Here is a 17,108-nt window from a genome sequence, read left to right as displayed (position 1 = left end):
CTCTTCTTAGTTATTCACATTTTAAAATTTAAAGTTCAAAGTTCAACTTTCCAATAAACTTCAAGTAAAAAAACCCAAAAAACATGCAGCCAGCTTACTGTATACAAATCCACACAGGCCATGCTGGTTGTAAAGACTTGGTATAAACGCCGTATATACCTGCTGAGAACCTGTCACAGTTTGACAATTTTCTGTAATACTAGAAGTCCACACTCTTAATCCCTCCCGTCCTCCACGAGAAATAGCCACAAATATAACATGTAGAAATGTTTTATCCAGCTCTAAATGGGCTGAAGAATAAAAGTATAAAGAAAAGACAGGCTATCACACTATCAAATGAGATAATATGCATAAAATATGCTCTCTGATCTATGATGTTCTGGCATGTATTAATAATAGGATTGACATAATCCATTTCACAGGGCAGGGCTTTCTCAAGATACTCTTAAATTGCCTTGGAGGAGAGTGAACGTCATCCCGTTGCTGTAAGTTGCTGATGGGGAGGGGTTCGATGGCATAAAGAAGAAAACTAAAGGAACTGAGAATAGGAGAGGGTTTCTGTCAACTGTGCTAGAACAAATAAGAAACATATAGATAGGTAGTTCCCACTTCTGGAATTAATGTGTAAGTAAGTCTTAATGCTTAAATTCTTAAAATTCTGAATTCTGATTTTAAAACAAGAAAAGAAAATGGTGAGAATTGAAAATGATAGGCGACTTGAGAGATAATAACCATATCGTGTTGGAGTTTGTTTAAAAAGGAATGCTCACCCTCCTTTTCCTAGCACTTGATCTCACCCTAACAGCGTGAAAGGTTAAACTAACTAGTTCCCTTAGAGGAATGATGGAGTGTTACTGTGAGCCAGGCATGGTGCTGGGTGCTTTGCACACAGTGTATAATTTAGTCCATGATAATCCTCAGGGTAGCTATTATCCTCATTTTTCAGTGAGTTTACTTACATTTAGAGAGGACAGGAAGTTATTCAGTGAGCCCCACTGAGTTCACTGAGTAAAGGTAGGTGGGTTCTACCAAGACAGGCAGGCAGACCCGTATCATGGATAACTTGGATTAAAGACCCAGTTTGTTTCCTCAGTGACTCTCAACGCAAAGTAGCTGAGAGGGGATCACGTACCATGTGCCTCTTCCCCAGTGAAGAAATCAGCTGTATAACTGGATGTTGTGGAGGAATCAAGGTTGAAAGACCACTGCTTTTAATTTATCTTTTTAAACATTTATGAAAGCAAAACACATTTAAGAATGTTTTTTGAAATGATGAAAATCATCTCTGGACCATATACCTCTGCTGTAAGCATCTGATGCATTTCTTGGAAAGGTTTTTCTTATGCATTTTTCTAGCTATTGATATAGACATGATTATGCAGTATACAGAGTTTTATATCCTGTTTTCCCTACTAAACGTAATGTCATAAGTATGTCATCCTCATTTTATATTGTTTCAATTGAAAGATCTTAAGTATAAGAGGATGGTGGCATATTAAAATTTGCATTTTATGGACCTGTTTTCACACTTCTAGGTACCACTACCCATTTTGTTTGGATGGAGTTTAACGGTGTCCCCTGCCATGCTTCTAATTTTCAGTCTTGGAAGCTAGCAGGTTGTATTTGCAGCCCATACTGGCATTTATCCTGACTGACCTCTACACATATTTGCTTACTGTGTTATTTATGTTAATGTCTACTTTCTCAAATATGTCTCTCAGTTTCTCTTTCTCTGGTAGGCTCTTAATAAATATTTGTCATAAAATAAATGTCTTATTCATCTTTGCATTTAGTAGCCTTTTAATAAATATATGTCATGAAATAAATTGTCAAACCTTTAAGTAGCCTTTAAAAAGCTGACACTTCTCTCTACATACACAAAAAATAAAGAATGAAGATAAGGGCAAGAAATCAGATTAAAGGAGGAGATATGTATGGTTTCATGATCTGAAACCCTGAAAATACAGTACAGCCCAATAGAGATGAAAAATTCTAAAATATGTAATTTTGACCATATAGTCATAAATAATTATAATGTGCAAGATCTGATGTTGTATGAGTCTTTCTGTATCAATGCACGGGACTGCTACTCAACCTCTCTTTTGCTTTTGTCTTATCTACTAAGTGGAATGCTCTTTTTTGGAGAAGTTAAAACATATACTGCTGAGAGAAAATGGAAACTGGAATAGGAACAGAAGGTTACAAGAAAACTTAAATGAGTTAAAAATCTCCCGTCCAGATGGGAAAGTACCTTTGTTTTCAGAAAAAGGGAAAAAATGTGATCTCTAGAAACCACAGAAGGATATGCTTGAGACCTCCTATAAAACAAAGTTTGTGTTTTAGAAACATAACTAAGAAAAGAAAGGTGATCATTGAGGACCAGCAGTGTTATTCACCAATAAACCAGACCAATTCAATGTGGACTGGCTGAGGGACCTGATTCAAGAGAAGTTCAAGTGATACAAAGGCCCTCAAGGTTTTGGTTGACCGAATATGGTACCTAATGATGAACTAATGGCATGTTCCATCTGTGTAAAACATTGAAACATTCCCAGGTGTATTAGTAGAATATGATGACAGACCAGTGAGAGGAGGAACTCTGCTGTTCTCTGAACTGGGCACTCCATTTTGAGTAGTATGGTCTATTCTAGGTGCCATATTTTGAAAGAGATATTTCAAATGTAAGAATATTATCAGTGTATACGGAGAACAGTATGGAGGTTCCTTAAAAAACGACAAATAGAACTACCAACCACATGACCCAGCAATCCCACTACTGGGCACATACCCTGAGAAAACCATAATTCAAAAAGAGTCATGTACCAAAATGTTCATTGCAGCTCTATTTACAATAGCCAGGAGATGGAAACAACCTAAGTGTCCATCATCGGATGAATGGATAAAGAAGATGTGGCACATATATACAATGGAATATTACTCAGCCATGAAAAGAAACGAAATTGAGCTATTTGTAATGAGGTGGATGGACCTAGAGTCTGTCATACAGAGTGAAGTAAGTCAGAAAGAGAAAGACAAATACCGTATGCTAGCACATGTATATGGAATTTAAGAAAAAAAATATCATGAAGAACCTAGGGGTAAGACAGGAATAAAGACACAGACCTACTAGAGAATGGACTTGAGGATATGGGGAGGGGAGGGTAAGCTGTGACAAAGCGAGAGAGTGGCATGGACATATATACACTACCAAACCTAAAATAGATAGCTAGTGGGAAGCAGCCACATAGCACAGGGAGATAGCTCGATGCTTTGTGACCACCTAGAGGGGTGGGATAGGGAGGGAGGGAGACGCAAGAGGGAAGAGATATGGGAACATATGTATATGTATAACTGATTCACTTTGTTATAAAGCAGAAACTAACACACCATTGTAAAGCAATTATAGTCCAATAAAGATGTAAAAAAAAGAATATTATCAGTGTGAATATGGGAATTAGAAAGTAAGAATTAAGAAGAATGCTTGAGATAATGGAATATTCAGCCTGGGAAAGGAGAACACTTAGCTGTTTTTCAAATGCTTGAAGGGGTGTTAGAGAAGATATAACGTGTTTGGCTACAGAAACACAATCATTACATAGAGGTTATAGGGATGCAGTTTTACTTCATTATAACCAATGGCTTTCTAACAACTAGAGCCTGCCTCATCATAACACTGGAAAATCCTTGTCAATGGACTGTTCAAGCAAAGGCTGTAAGTCCACATCAAGTATCATATAAAAAGATTCATGTATTAAGATGGTGATTGGACCAGCTGGTCTCTAGGGCTTCTGCTAATTACTATTTATAATTCTAAGTCAGTTGTTCAGAATTTAGGATCCACTGTCCTATAGAATCCAAATGGACATTTGGATCCAAGGTCAAAAACGTTTATTTTAACCATGGTGTTTTTAAATTCTTCAGCTGAAAACACTTTCCTGAGTCCAGGGAACAGACATGAGGGATAACAGTCTAGAGAACAGTACATGCATGAGGCAGAAGGGAGGGAGGATCATTAGCCTTCCCTTTGCTGGGGGAAATCGAGCATAAGGCCACATTATGAAAGAGCTAAGGAAACATTCTAAAATCCATGTGGCAGATCTCAGTGAGGCCTTAGGAGAAAATCAACTCCTTGAACTAATCCCCACATGACTGACAGCCTTTCACTTGCTAGCTGTGCTGTGTGATTGTAGGTATTTTCTTCTGTGAACTGGGGCTAATAATACTTCCAATGATATAAATAAACATAAATAAAACAAGTAATAGCTTGTGAGAATCAAATGAAATAATGGATATACAGTGCCCGGCAGAATACTGGACACATACTATACAGTTACTTAGTAAATGCAGGGATTCCTCACAGTATCTATGTGTGTGTGCTTCTTCCACTTTTCAAAGAACTTCCACGCACATTACCTCATTTGATTCTTACAATAATCCCATCAGCAGGCAAGGTAGGTGTAATATCCACATTTTACAGAGGAGGAAATGATGCTTGGAATAAATAGCCAGTTTTCCTAAAAGATGATTATTTGTCTTCACAAAATGTTGCAGTGATAAGGAACCAGATTGTATAATCAAACCCACTGGATCAAAATTCCTATCCTATCACTTACTGGCCATGTCTGGGTGTATTACTTTGGCTAGCTAATTCTTATTAACTCAACTAAAAATGGGATGATGGTATATAGGTATATATTTTACACAGCTGTTAGGAAAATTACAATAATATTGAATAGAAATTGTTAAAAAGCAGTCATTATGATCATTACTGTATAGTAATTATGCCATTTATTAAATGCTTAGTATATGCTAGGGATTTAACAAACATTTTTTTAAATCCTCATAATGACTCTTTAATATATGTGTTGTTAGTATACTCATTGTACAGATGAGGAAAATGAGGGGGATAGATTAGCCAAGTAGCTTTCCCACATTCATAAAGATGGTAGGTTAGAGTGCTGGGATTTGAACCCAGGCAGTCTGACTCTCGAACCCACGCTCTAATCAAGGATATACTACCTCCCGTGCTATGAAGTATTTTGTGTGTGTCTCTCTGTCACACAAACACATATACACATACACATGTAATCAGATATGCACATGTGCATGATGTTTAGAAATGATTTTAATTATGTATTACTGGTTTTAAAAAACAATACCAAATTGTATGCATGATATGCGATCTACTATGCAAAATGCAAATAAAAGGGGCTGAAAATCCATATGGTTGCCTCTGTGTGGTGCTATGGTAGGTGGGTTTTATTCTTGATTCTGTAGACATTTCTGTGCTAACTTTTCAACTGAAAACACGTGCCATTTTATAAACAGGAAAATTAAAGGAGAACAGATATATAAAAGAAAGTAATCCAAGGAAGATGTAAGGAGAAAAGGTTTTCATAGACAGGTGACCCTTCCTCTAATTCTAGCAGTAGAGTATACTATATATCCTGAATAACCTTTGTTCTGAAAATGACTAAAAACACAGGGTTAAAATAAGAAAGCAATGGGATATAAACACTTACGTGTGCCAGAAATGGGGTGGGTGCAGGTACGGCTGGGGTGGGAACTGGCTCTGGCTGGAGAACTGTTTCAGCTGGAACTGCTCCATCTTCATCCTCAGGTGGTTTCTGATGGGCACAGCGACCGATGTCTGCATTTTTGAAGGATACAGACTGTGCAAAGTCCATAGGGCTAAGGGAATATAATTAAAATTCAATACTTTCTCCTATTTTTCATTATCCTGCGTCCTTACCATGACATCAAATTTCCCCTTTCCCATTTTAAAGGTCATCAGTGCAATTAAAAAAAAAAATCTAACTTGAAGTTCTTCACTGTTTCCTCCCCACTATGGTTTTAAATAGTGTAGATGCAACAGTGATGTTCATACCAAAAAAAAAAAAAAAAAAAAATTAGTAACAAGGAGATTCACTTACACAGAGTTTATAACAAGGTTCCATATACAGCCTTCAAAAGGAGGAATATTTCTGAGTGGGGAAGGTTGAAATTCAGGTGGAGCACCCCCGACGAAAAGCTTTTTAACTTCTATCGCCTGATCTACTGTCAGATTTTGCACATGCCTTCTGTCTTCATCAACTTGAACAGTAAAGATGCTGATAAAACATTGAAAATAAGTATAAAACACACAACGTCCAACACAACCGGAAATCCAACTCTTTCCTGCCACCCCGCACCCCTCCTTCCTGAAGCTTTTAAGAGAGCCAAGTTTGACGATTAGGGATTCGACACTAAGCGAACAGTACTGTTTCTCAGGATCTCGTCCCTCTGCCTCCCTTGTAAACTCTCCTTGAGAGTGTCCGGAAACAAGGCAATGGTGCAGCTGCAACACTAGCCTCTGGTGGTGGTTGACAACAGCGGCCTTACACGTGAGCCTGTGGAACAGAGGCTTCTGTAAGGGGTAGTAATGTCTAATCGCAGGAGGCTCAGTCGGTTTAGCACAGCATGGGGTCACATTTTGTTTAGCTCTTTATTTCTTGCTTTGTGCTAGCTCCTATCTTCTTGCTAGGGAACAAACTGTACTCCTGAGAGCTTAGATTGCAGGAATCAACAGCAAACACTTACAGGATGTTTTATAAAGAATGTAGCTGCTGGCTTTTGAATAGAAGAGGCAGGCCAGAATACCATGCTAACTGTTCTCAGCAATGATTTTCCTTAGTGGCTGTTTCATTTATTTCCCTAATTTGCTTATGACAGACAACTCACACATTACTAATTGAGCACCTCATGCTACTTATTCACTCTGTGGATCCTGGGGCAGAGAATCAGGAGACAAAGAATTCTGCTGATGAAAATGACCAAAGGCATTTTCTCTTTTGTTCTAGAAGCAGATTTTAAACTTTAGTCCCAGTAGTCAGCATGGGGCTCTTAGTCATAAGGGTTAGTCAATAGCCCGAGGATCACGAATGGATTACTGAAAACTTATTTCACATCTGGGGAGAAAATCCTAAGTACTTAGGTGAAAACTCAGTTCTAAAATGCCATTTTACTTGATTTTAGAAAGAAGAAAAACCACATGTAGAATTAGAAACAATGAACTAGAGCAAAGATGCTCTGAAATGGCACTGAACAACTGGCCCACTTTGGGACAATTCAAATGTAAGAGAATAAGACAAAGAATAGATATTGTTGTGGCTCAAAATGTCATTATTCAGGAGGTATAGAGGGAGCAGATTGGGTTTAGTTTCAAAGGCAAAATAGGGGAAGTGATACATTGATGTTTTGCCAGACTCTGGGCCAAGGACCATAGCAATGGTCCTTTCTTACTGGATCATAGGGTGGAGATGTAGAATGAGCCTGAGCTTTCAGAAGGAACAGACTGGAATTAAGCACTAGTATGGAAGCTTACTAGCTGTGTGACCTTGGGCCAGTTATTTAATCTTGCTCAGTCTCATTCATTTATAAAATGAGGATAAGAACACCTATTTCGAACCATGGAAAGCCTTAACTAAGGCATTGTGCTGAGTCTGTATTACTCAATAAGGGAATTGCTAGAAGACTATAGCTGAATCCAGTTTGTATTTTACATCCTAGGAGCATCAAATCTAGGTCATTGATTTAGTTCTTTGTAAATAGGGATATTACTTACATGTCCTCTCTGATTCTGGTGCATTTCCTTTTTAAAAAGTATCTATTCAAAAACTCTTTACTGTGGACCTACTATGTGCAAAAAGCATTATAAGAATCATTACATTACTGTTAGTATTGTGATAGGTCAGCTGAATTTCCTTAAAATTTCAATAGTTGATTCTTGAAGTTTTATAATTAAATATTTTATTACTTAAATTCTATTTATTTGTATGGAATATTGATCTAAGATTTTTTTCAAACCACCACCAAATGAACTGCGTACCTGGTAAAAGATATTAAGAGAAGTGCCCTGGTATTTGCAATTTACATGAGAAACAAAATCTGAAAATTTTTAAGTTGATGGTAAGAAAGAAATATTTGGGTTGCGGTGTCCAAACCATGATCCCTTTCTGGAAACCTCAAATTACTCCTGAAATATTTGCTACAACTTTGTGGTCTTTAGCCTAATTCTGTACCTGTGTGAAGAATGCTTTCATGTAGGAGAATACCTACTTGCCTAAACGTCTACCCCAGGCTCTTAGGGTTTACTGTTTTCATCCAGTTAGAACTACTGGCCACTGAGGTGGACTCCAGGTGGAAGATCAGAGGGCCCAGCAGTTATAAAAGGCAGAGGTCACTGGAGTACTGGGAAATTAGATACCAAAGTGAAGGGAGTGAAATTTTTGCAGAGGAAGGGGTAGAAAAGGAGAGAGAATGTGGGAGGACGGGTAAAGAGAGCCAGAGAGGGAGAGAAAAGGGCAAGAGTAATATTGAAAAGTTTGCCTCTCTATTTGGTAAAAATCTATTGATTTTATGAGGTGGTATTAATGGTATTAAAATTGCCATCTTATCCAGAGTTTTAAGAAAAGAAATAACAATCGATATTTATGGTCTAAATAGTGTTGGAAGAAAGCAAATATTTCCAAGTTAATAGGAGTATCATAATCAACATGAAGTAATACAAATCTCTGAGGTCACAAAAAGGGTAACAATAAATAGCAGGTGAGCACAGATGGGGGTGTTAAAGTCAAGTATATCTGGGTTTAAATCCTGCCTCTGTTATTTACTAGCTATGTGATTTGGGGCAAATTAGTTAATATATCCTCATCTGTGATGAAAGGATATTAATACAGATCTCACACACATTTAGAATGACTAAAGGACATAATCTTTGTTTGGTATTTGACACACAGCATGCCATAGAATTGATATGAAGCATTAAAATGTTTCTGGGAGATGTTCTTAGGGTCATTAGTGATCTCTAGTTAATCAGTTAATTGAAGTGCTCGCCTAAAGGATAGGTGATGATTGTTTTTTGACCTCAGAGTGCTGAAGGAGACATTACGGTGCAAATGAGTTCTTGCTTTGCCACAGACTGCACTGCAGTGACAACCCACTAATATGTCCAATACATTATCCTTTAATTAACAGCGAATAGTAAAACTGTTTGTTTATATGGCCAATTAACTGAATGACCAGTTTTCAGGGGATGCACTATACACTGAGCTTAATCAAATAAAGGTTGGATTGATGGCCAACAGCTGTGAAGCTGGCATAATAAAATACCCTTCTTGAAGAGACACACCTGTTAAAAGGACACCTTAGCATAATATCATAATGCACTTGAGAATGTCAGAATTCTTTCTCTACAAAATAACATATTTGGATGATTTTTTTGTCAACTATATTTGTCAGATCTGCATTTGCTTCTTGAAGTTATTTAAAATTTAAAGACTTTAGAAAGTCTTTCCTACAATGAGAAGGACTAATATAGGACCTGAAATCTAGTCTAGAAGACATGTAAAATCAGAATTCTAGAGCATTCCCTAAGATTCAAATGAGAAAATTCAGTTTGCATTTCTCTTCAGAGACCATGACTGCAATATGTGCCTATAAGATTAGTAAAAGTTCTTAGTTTGTCCAAATATTGATCCCTCATTTGTCTTAATCATGGTTTCTAAACATCTCAGTTAGAAGATACTCTGCAAGAAGGCTTAGTATCAATTCATCCCACAACCTAATGCTCTATGTAATAGAAAAATATGAACCAAGGAGAGCTTCATCACTTACTTAGAAGAAAAGGCATTCTTATTACTTATTTAAACTGTTATCCACACAAGAGGATGATTAGAAAATGGAGGTCTTTAAGTACAGCATAACATCTGCTTACTTGAACTTTTGCTACACATTCATACTGTTGTTGTGTTTAAAAGTATTCTCTGTGTTTTGAGTTTTTATCAGATTTGATTTCCAGTTCTCTTCTATGTCTTCAGTCTAATAAAATGGATTGCGGGTCTGGAGGTCTGAAGTCTCTGGGTTTCTGTTTTCTTTTTCTCTAATTGTTCTTCTAAGTTCATTACCTCTCTGAGTTGTCATACAACATTTTGATGAAAAAAAAAAAAACCAAATGACTTCCCCAATAAAGTAAGTATGAAGTACTATAGCATGCTGAAGAAATGAGAAATCAGCTTATAACACTAATAAGCAATTCCCTGACTCAGGGCTGGGAAGTAGGTGCTCTGGTGGATCTGCAGAAAGGCAGCCACCGTGCATGGATGGCAGGACAGCAGCCTTTTCCCCCTTCTCCCTTCCCTCTCTCAACTCTGTTCCCTCACGGAGCCGTCCCGCAGGGACCCAGCACCCCTTGGCGGGGGGTAGGCGGGTGAGGGCCGGGGACGAGGCATGCGCAGAACCGTGCTCCGTGGGTCCTGCAGCCGCGGCCGCGCTCTGTATCTGTGACAGATTTCTAAGCAGCTGCCATAACTGCTTTGGAACCTGAATGAAACAGCAGCTGCCAAAGGCTGGTGGCTCCAGCTGAGCTGTTCTGTGCGTTTCACCATGCGCATGCCCTACTTGAGGAGAGAGTATTTGAGAGGGGAGGAGGGAGAGAGTTTTCTTATCTACGCTTCAGAAGATGCATTTGGTTTTTCCAAAGGTGGAGAGGAGAACCACCTAGCATAAAAACGTTAAGAAAAAAACTCCTAAGGGTCAAGGGAAATGAGGTTCCCGAAGTATGAAATATAAAGAAGATGAAATTAAACTACTTGATAGTTTTGCAATGCATCGTATGTCCATACACACAAAGGTCCAGTAAAGGACTAAGGCAAGCAAAGGAGTTCGCGTTAGTTATGACAGTACAGTCAGTCGTTAGGACTATTGTTACCCTCTAGTTCTCTCTACATGAACAGAATGTTCTCTCCCGTCGTGAAACAGACTCGGCTCTGGTTTGACGGCAATTTTCCTCATTGTTCGTGCCCCTGTGGAGAGATGCACTTCCAGACGACCCTTGTTCAGGAATATCGCATAATAGGCCTGCAATAGCAAATGGTCATTGAAGATTAAAGAGGAGTCTCAGCTTAGCTTAGTTCCCTGACAGAACTGCGTATTCATCCGCTCTGAGATCTTACCTGAGGAGTTAAGACTCAGTATTTTCTTAAAAAGAGTATTTAAAGCAGCTGGAAATAGCTTTTTAATCATTTACCATTTTTGCTTGTTAGATGATGTGGAAAGTGGAGATAGTAACATAGCAGTCTCTGCAAAGCAGATTTGCAATGCTGAAAGGAACAGTTGTGCTGGCACTGGGCTTCTAACTCACAAAACCCATCAGGAAATAAAGAGTGTCAATAAAATCCCTCTCCCTTGTATTCACAAACAGACAGCTAGCTTCTGGGAATGAGGTCTGACTCCCAACCTCATGGCATTTTGAGTGTTTAGATTTCAATTCGTTCTCCGGGCTGGTGGAATAGATTGCTATCAACATGTAACTTGTCTCCCACATTTAGAAAGAAGGAAGACAATTTTTCATCTACAAACAGGACTGCTTTCTTTTTGCCACTGTTACTATAGAAACAGTATGGTTTTGAGATCAGTTCATGAACCCCAGGGAGCTTGAATGCAGTCCTTGTCCCCAGAGCTGACGCCACGCTTGCTCCCTTTCTTATGGAGCAGGGGGGTGGCACCTGATACACGGTGATCACTTGGTCCTCTGCGAGTCACCTGAGGTAGTGGAGATGGTTTCATTCAAACATCATAACGTCTCCAATAACTTACAAAATCGTCTATGCTGTGTCGTGTCCACCACAAAATGGCCAGAGGATCTGGATTAGTGCTTGCCATTCATCAAAAGGGGCAACTGCCATCTACTCAATTAAAATTTTTTTAGCTGACTGAGTTCTCAAACCCCTTTAGCAGAACATAATCACAAATGACCCTATGGGTATCAAAACTGGTAGCTTTGAAAAATAAAGTATGTCATTTAAACAGTATTGATTCTACAACAGACATGAACTGTTTAACATTGTTTCCTCTTTCAGATAGCATTGACAATGAGATTTTAAAAACTAGATACTCATTATCATTAAAACGTTGAAAGATTAACATGTTATTTCTAATTTACTTTGTACTATAGTGCTTAATATTTTCTCATTTTAATTGTTTTAATGGGAACATGTTTTATTTTAAGAACTATCCTGAAAGCTGATGACTCAAGTCCATTTATTTAGTTCTGATGAGGAGAAATCTGAAAACGATGGTTGGTGCTTAATTATTTGACTGTGACCTAGGAAACACATATCCTTTAGTGAAACCTGTTTCAGAATGTTTGATCTGGCCCTCTTATTATAACTAGCTTATCATTTGTAGCAGTGAGAAAATAATTTTATTTTTATGATTAAAACATAAAGGCTTTAAGAGAACAGTTATATTTTATATTTATTCAGTGCTTATGCATAGTAAAAAAATGAGATAAAATACCACTTTTTCTCCCTCTACTCTTCAAAAAATATTTTTTGGTTTTTTTTTCTTCCCAAAGAAATCCTTTTCTTCCCTAAGATAAAAGGTTATCCTTTTATATTTTCTTCTAAACTTTTAAAACGTTTTTCCTTTCATATGTAAGGCTTTAATTCATTGGGAATTTATTTTTATGTCTGGCATGAAGTAGAAATTAGTTCATTTTTTTCTGTATGGATAACCAATTGCCCCAGAATCAGTCACTGAAAGGGCCACTTTTTCCCTAATGATGGGCAATGCCACCTATTGGTAAATGTTGTTTCCATGTATACTTGGCTCTCTATTCTGTTCCACTGACACAGTTATCCATGAATTAACACCATACTCCCATGATTCAAAACTCTAGCTTCTAATGTGCTGATATCTGCTAGGACAGTCCACCAACTTATTCTTCTATTTCAGGAGTTTCTTGGGCTTTCGATCTTTGATATAAATTTTAGAATTAGCTTGTCCTGATTTACAGAAAGATAAGGTGGCATTTTCATTGAAGGTGAATCTACATATCACTTTGTGGAGAACTGATATATTTTTAACACTGAGTTTTTCCATTAACATGTTGACTTTAATAAGTAGTCTGATGTAATTTTTCAATAAGTTTTGTAATTTTTTCCATATAGGTCTTACATTTGTTTTGTTATATTTATTCTTAAATTATATACTTTTCTTGTACTATATTTACTTGTTCTTTTGTTATCGTATTGGCTAAGACTGATACAGTGATAATATTCATCTTTTCTTGGGCTTGATTTCATAGAAAATGTTTATAGTGTTTTCCTGTCAAGAAGCCCCATCCTGTTCTTAGTTCATCAAGTCATTTTTTGTTGTTTTTAATCAGGGATGGTTGTTAAGTTTTACCAAAAGTTTTCTCTGCATTTATCAAAATGATTATATGAGTTTAGATTTTCTAAAATCAAGCCACCTTTGTATTCCTGAGATATTGCAAATTACTCATGGTAATGCATCTTTGGATTTTATTTACCAATACAGCTGACCTTTGAACAACACGGGGCGCTGACCCTCCACAGTCAAAAATCTGAGTATAAATTATAGTCAGCCCTCGTTATATGCAGTTCCTCGTATCAGATGTTCTGCATCCTCAGTTTCAACCAACCTCAGATCGTGTGGTACTGTTATATTTACTATTGAATAAAACCCGTGTATATCTGGACCTGTGCACTTCCAATTTGTGTTGTCCAAGGGTCAACCATATTTTGTTTAGTGTTTATTTTTTTTTGTGGGAGAAGAAAATAGTATTATTATATGACTACCCATTACTAAATTTTAAATGCTAAAAGTGATTTTAGAAAACATATAATTACAAACAACACAACCTGATTTACAAGAATGCATGCATATTTAAGGCTATATTTGTAAATCACTCTGTGCTTTGGCCATGGCATACTGGTAATTCCTAAGAATGCTTTCACTGAGAAAAATGAGATTAAATGGAAAAATGTATATCTTTAAAAATGTGATTGAAAGTATTGGAGGAATATCCATGCAGTAAAGAGTTATGGGACAACTAAGAGACGGCTTTTAACAGAATCAAATGGCTAGGGGGTATGAAAACTAAAGCTCACAACCCTACAAAGCAGACACTGTGTAGGCTTTATTTTAATGTCACTAGTGTCCATGCCTGTGTTGGTTGTGTTCTCTTCACCTTCTCTTGCCCAGGTCCATTCTCTGCCTTCTCTCTGTCCAGAGAGGGTGCAGCAGGTTAGGATCCAACAGACTGCATCACATTAGCTAGTGAAAATGGGAAGCTGATCCTAAAAAAATTTAAATTTAAATTTAAATGTAAGGGACTCCATCTGGTTATCTACAGATCTGGTAGGAAATTGGACTTAGAGAGAAGATTAACACAATGTGAATGTATTTTAAGCTTTCTCTCTTTATATATGCAAAACCCATATGAAATATGGATGTAAATACAGGTGTGTCTGCACCTAGAACTGACCAACAGGAAAATCCTAGTGGAGATAATTGTCCTAAGAAGATGATAGTGGAAATAAATGATGCAAATCAAAAAATATAAAAACAATTCATAAACTGTAAATGCTTCACCTGAGTCTCTATAAGATAATTATTTTATATAAGCATTAGGGAAAATGCATTATTAGCTAGGTGTGAGGGTACCTGTCCAGTTTGCCTTCGTTTTCTCCTAGGTGGCGCTGGTGTCCCTCCACTTCCCAAGAGAATAATACCAGACTCATTCTTGGTGCTGAAGGACAGGTTGATTTCTGTTCCTACACCAATAGGCACAGGCGACAGCTCTACAAAACCAGGCTTCGGGAAGCTAACTGTGTAAACGTTCTTTGGGTAAAAGGAAAAAGGGAAGAAAGCATTAGAAATGAACATTTAAATTAATTTCTCCATCTCACTCACCCTCCTCAATGCACTCAAAGTTACTAATGAAATACAGTGTCATTTCAGAACACATAAAAACCCACAGTTACATGGAGAGCTTAAGAGCAACCAAAGAAATATTATTCCTAGCTGTAACTGAATTTTCTGAGCAGTTTGAGTTAAAATAAAAATTTGGGCCTCTGCTTTTTTCTAGAACTTTTGATTTGAAATATAAAAGATTATCACTGACAGGTAACATTTTCTTTTGGTTTAAATCTGTCATGCTAAGTCTCCCTTGAAAACTCTCTAACTGATCCCTGGAATACCATATACCAACTAACTGCTGATGTTTTATAGCTGAGTCTGACCATGGTCTCTGTCTGCATTCTTCCTCAGTGAAGAGCCCAAGGTAAAGATGTTCGCTGCTCTCAAGTATATAAAGACACTCTAGCGAAACTTAAAAAAAATCAGATGCAATCTATATCTTAAAAATAAATAAACCAAATATTTCTTAGTCTAGTTTTCTTCTCAAAATGAAAGTAGTATCATTGTCCTTGCTGATAATAAAATTAAAACAGTAACATTTTAAACGGTAACAGTGCAAAAGGGAGAAAGTAAAAATCACCCCCATTCCAAAGCTGTGTAGAAGCATATAGCTTTTTCTAATCCATTCATTCATGCATGCATGCATGCATGTTTTCATTCACTCACTTTATCTTTTACACCTTGCCCTCTTCCTCTCTCCTCCTGTCTATATTTAAACTGAATCATGACAGGCACGTTCATTTGTAACTTCTCTTTCTCACTTCACATGTGGAGGATATCTCTCTGTCAGTAAACACAGATCTCATCATCACTTTTAATAGCAGGAGGTCATTCCATTGTATGAATGTGCTAGGACTTATTCAAGCACGGCCATGGAGTCGGGCATTTAGAGTGCTTAAAACATTCATTTAAAAAGTCCTGCATTTGGCTGGAGTGAAAACAAGGGATCCTTTAATGCAGGTTATTTTCCTCCACAGTGTTTAAGGCCCAGTTAAATGTGTTGTAAAAATGTATAATCTGTTTTTGATTCCAATTTTCAAATCACAGAATTTTGGATACTTCAAATAAAACTACTGTGCAGACTTTTCAATATTTATCAAATATTGAACTTTCTGCATCGTATTTTAGTTGCAAAGAATTCCCAGTTATTGAAAAGTGCCTTTACAGAATCATCATTTCCACACATACAAGCTATTCATTTTCTGGACAGTTTTCCATCCTCATGTATATATCTTTTGCATGTGGATGAGAGTTAGGCTTTGGAAGGTTAAAACTCTGAGTAAAAAGAGGCTAGTATGGATTCTTAGAGATTCGATTCTGTATGTACTTCCTTTTTCCTCATTCCCAAGCTTCTCAGGATGGATGTCTATGGCTAATCCCAACTTGGAGACTGTAACTAGGTACAGTGAAGACCCTGAAAGTTCTGTTTCAGTCTTCAACCTCATGGCTCAGTGGTGATTTACTTTTTCTTTTTCCCCAAATCCCTTCATCTCCTATCACAATGCTTTAACATAATCTTAATTGGAGGAAGCAGCTAAAATGAATAGTTGTGTCACATCAGGATAATGAAAACTTTGTAAGTATGATATATTTAACATTTTATTTTTAAAACAAACTCATCACTTTTAGAATTCCCATAAAACTTTTACTAATATTTGCTGATGACTGTTGGATCTTGTTTACAGATATAATAAGAGAGCAGAGCTGTGACCTGTGTTCCTCTCTACTACGGGTCAGCCTCTACTGAAGAGTCAGTGCAAAATAGTCAAGTGGTATCAGGAAGCTTCTGGGCTGCTTTGGCAATAAAGAAAAGATACTGAAGATACCTGATAACAGGGGACTTTGCAGTCCCGTCAAACCAAGTCTTTGTAGATGGTTCCCACTATGTGCCATTTTCAAAGAAAAGGAGGTTTGACTTCTAAGCTGTGAACAAGATTCTATGCACTAATGATCATGGTTTAAACTGTTACTTGCTATTTGTGTAAACTCCTAACACATTTCAGAAAAAATAATTTAAGGCTGCTAATAAAGCTATATAAAATACATGAAGATAAACTAAATCTAATATAGATGACAAAAATGAGGAAAAGAGATAAGTAGTGTGGGAAAGGAAGAAGGAACCAGAAAAGAGATTAGTATTAAAAATACATGCTATGAAGTGCTGTACATGTGGGAAACTTGTTCACAGTTTGGGGTCTCTATAATACTGTTTTCCTAAGTTCAGTTGATCATGAAAACTTATAGAAGTACTTCAATCTTGCTTTATCATTTATGCATAGCTAAGACTAGGGTCAGTAGGAATTTAAAATATATTAACAAGGACTGGTCCCTGTAATAGACCCAAC

At 37.1% G+C, this 17,108-nt stretch overlaps 1 protein-coding gene across 2 annotated transcripts in view; it reads right to left on the bottom strand.

Moving 5' to 3' along the window:
- The window catches only part of LAMA2 (laminin subunit alpha 2), a gene marked incomplete at its 5' end in the record, with an annotated part of 604,254 nt that overhangs the window by 24,104 nt on the left and 563,042 nt on the right, over positions 1-17,108 (bottom strand). For both annotated transcript variants that reach the window (XM_079716968.1, XM_079716967.1), the window contains 4 exons: positions 5,523-5,691; positions 5,934-6,110; positions 10,748-10,896; positions 14,509-14,685. In XM_079716968.1, the coding sequence (XP_079573094.1) occupies positions 5,523-5,691; positions 5,934-6,110; positions 10,748-10,896; positions 14,509-14,685 (672 nt within the window). The remainder of the gene's footprint in view (positions 1-5,522; positions 5,692-5,933; positions 6,111-10,747; positions 10,897-14,508; positions 14,686-17,108) is intronic.

The sequence above is a fragment of the Hyperoodon ampullatus genome (genome assembly GCF_949752795.1).
Source record: "Hyperoodon ampullatus genome assembly, chromosome: 12".
NCBI classification, from domain to species: Eukaryota; Metazoa; Chordata; class Mammalia; order Artiodactyla; family Ziphiidae; genus Hyperoodon; species Hyperoodon ampullatus.
The sequence above is the reverse complement of the archived record's forward strand: the minus strand, read 5'-3'. Positions and strand labels throughout refer to the sequence as shown.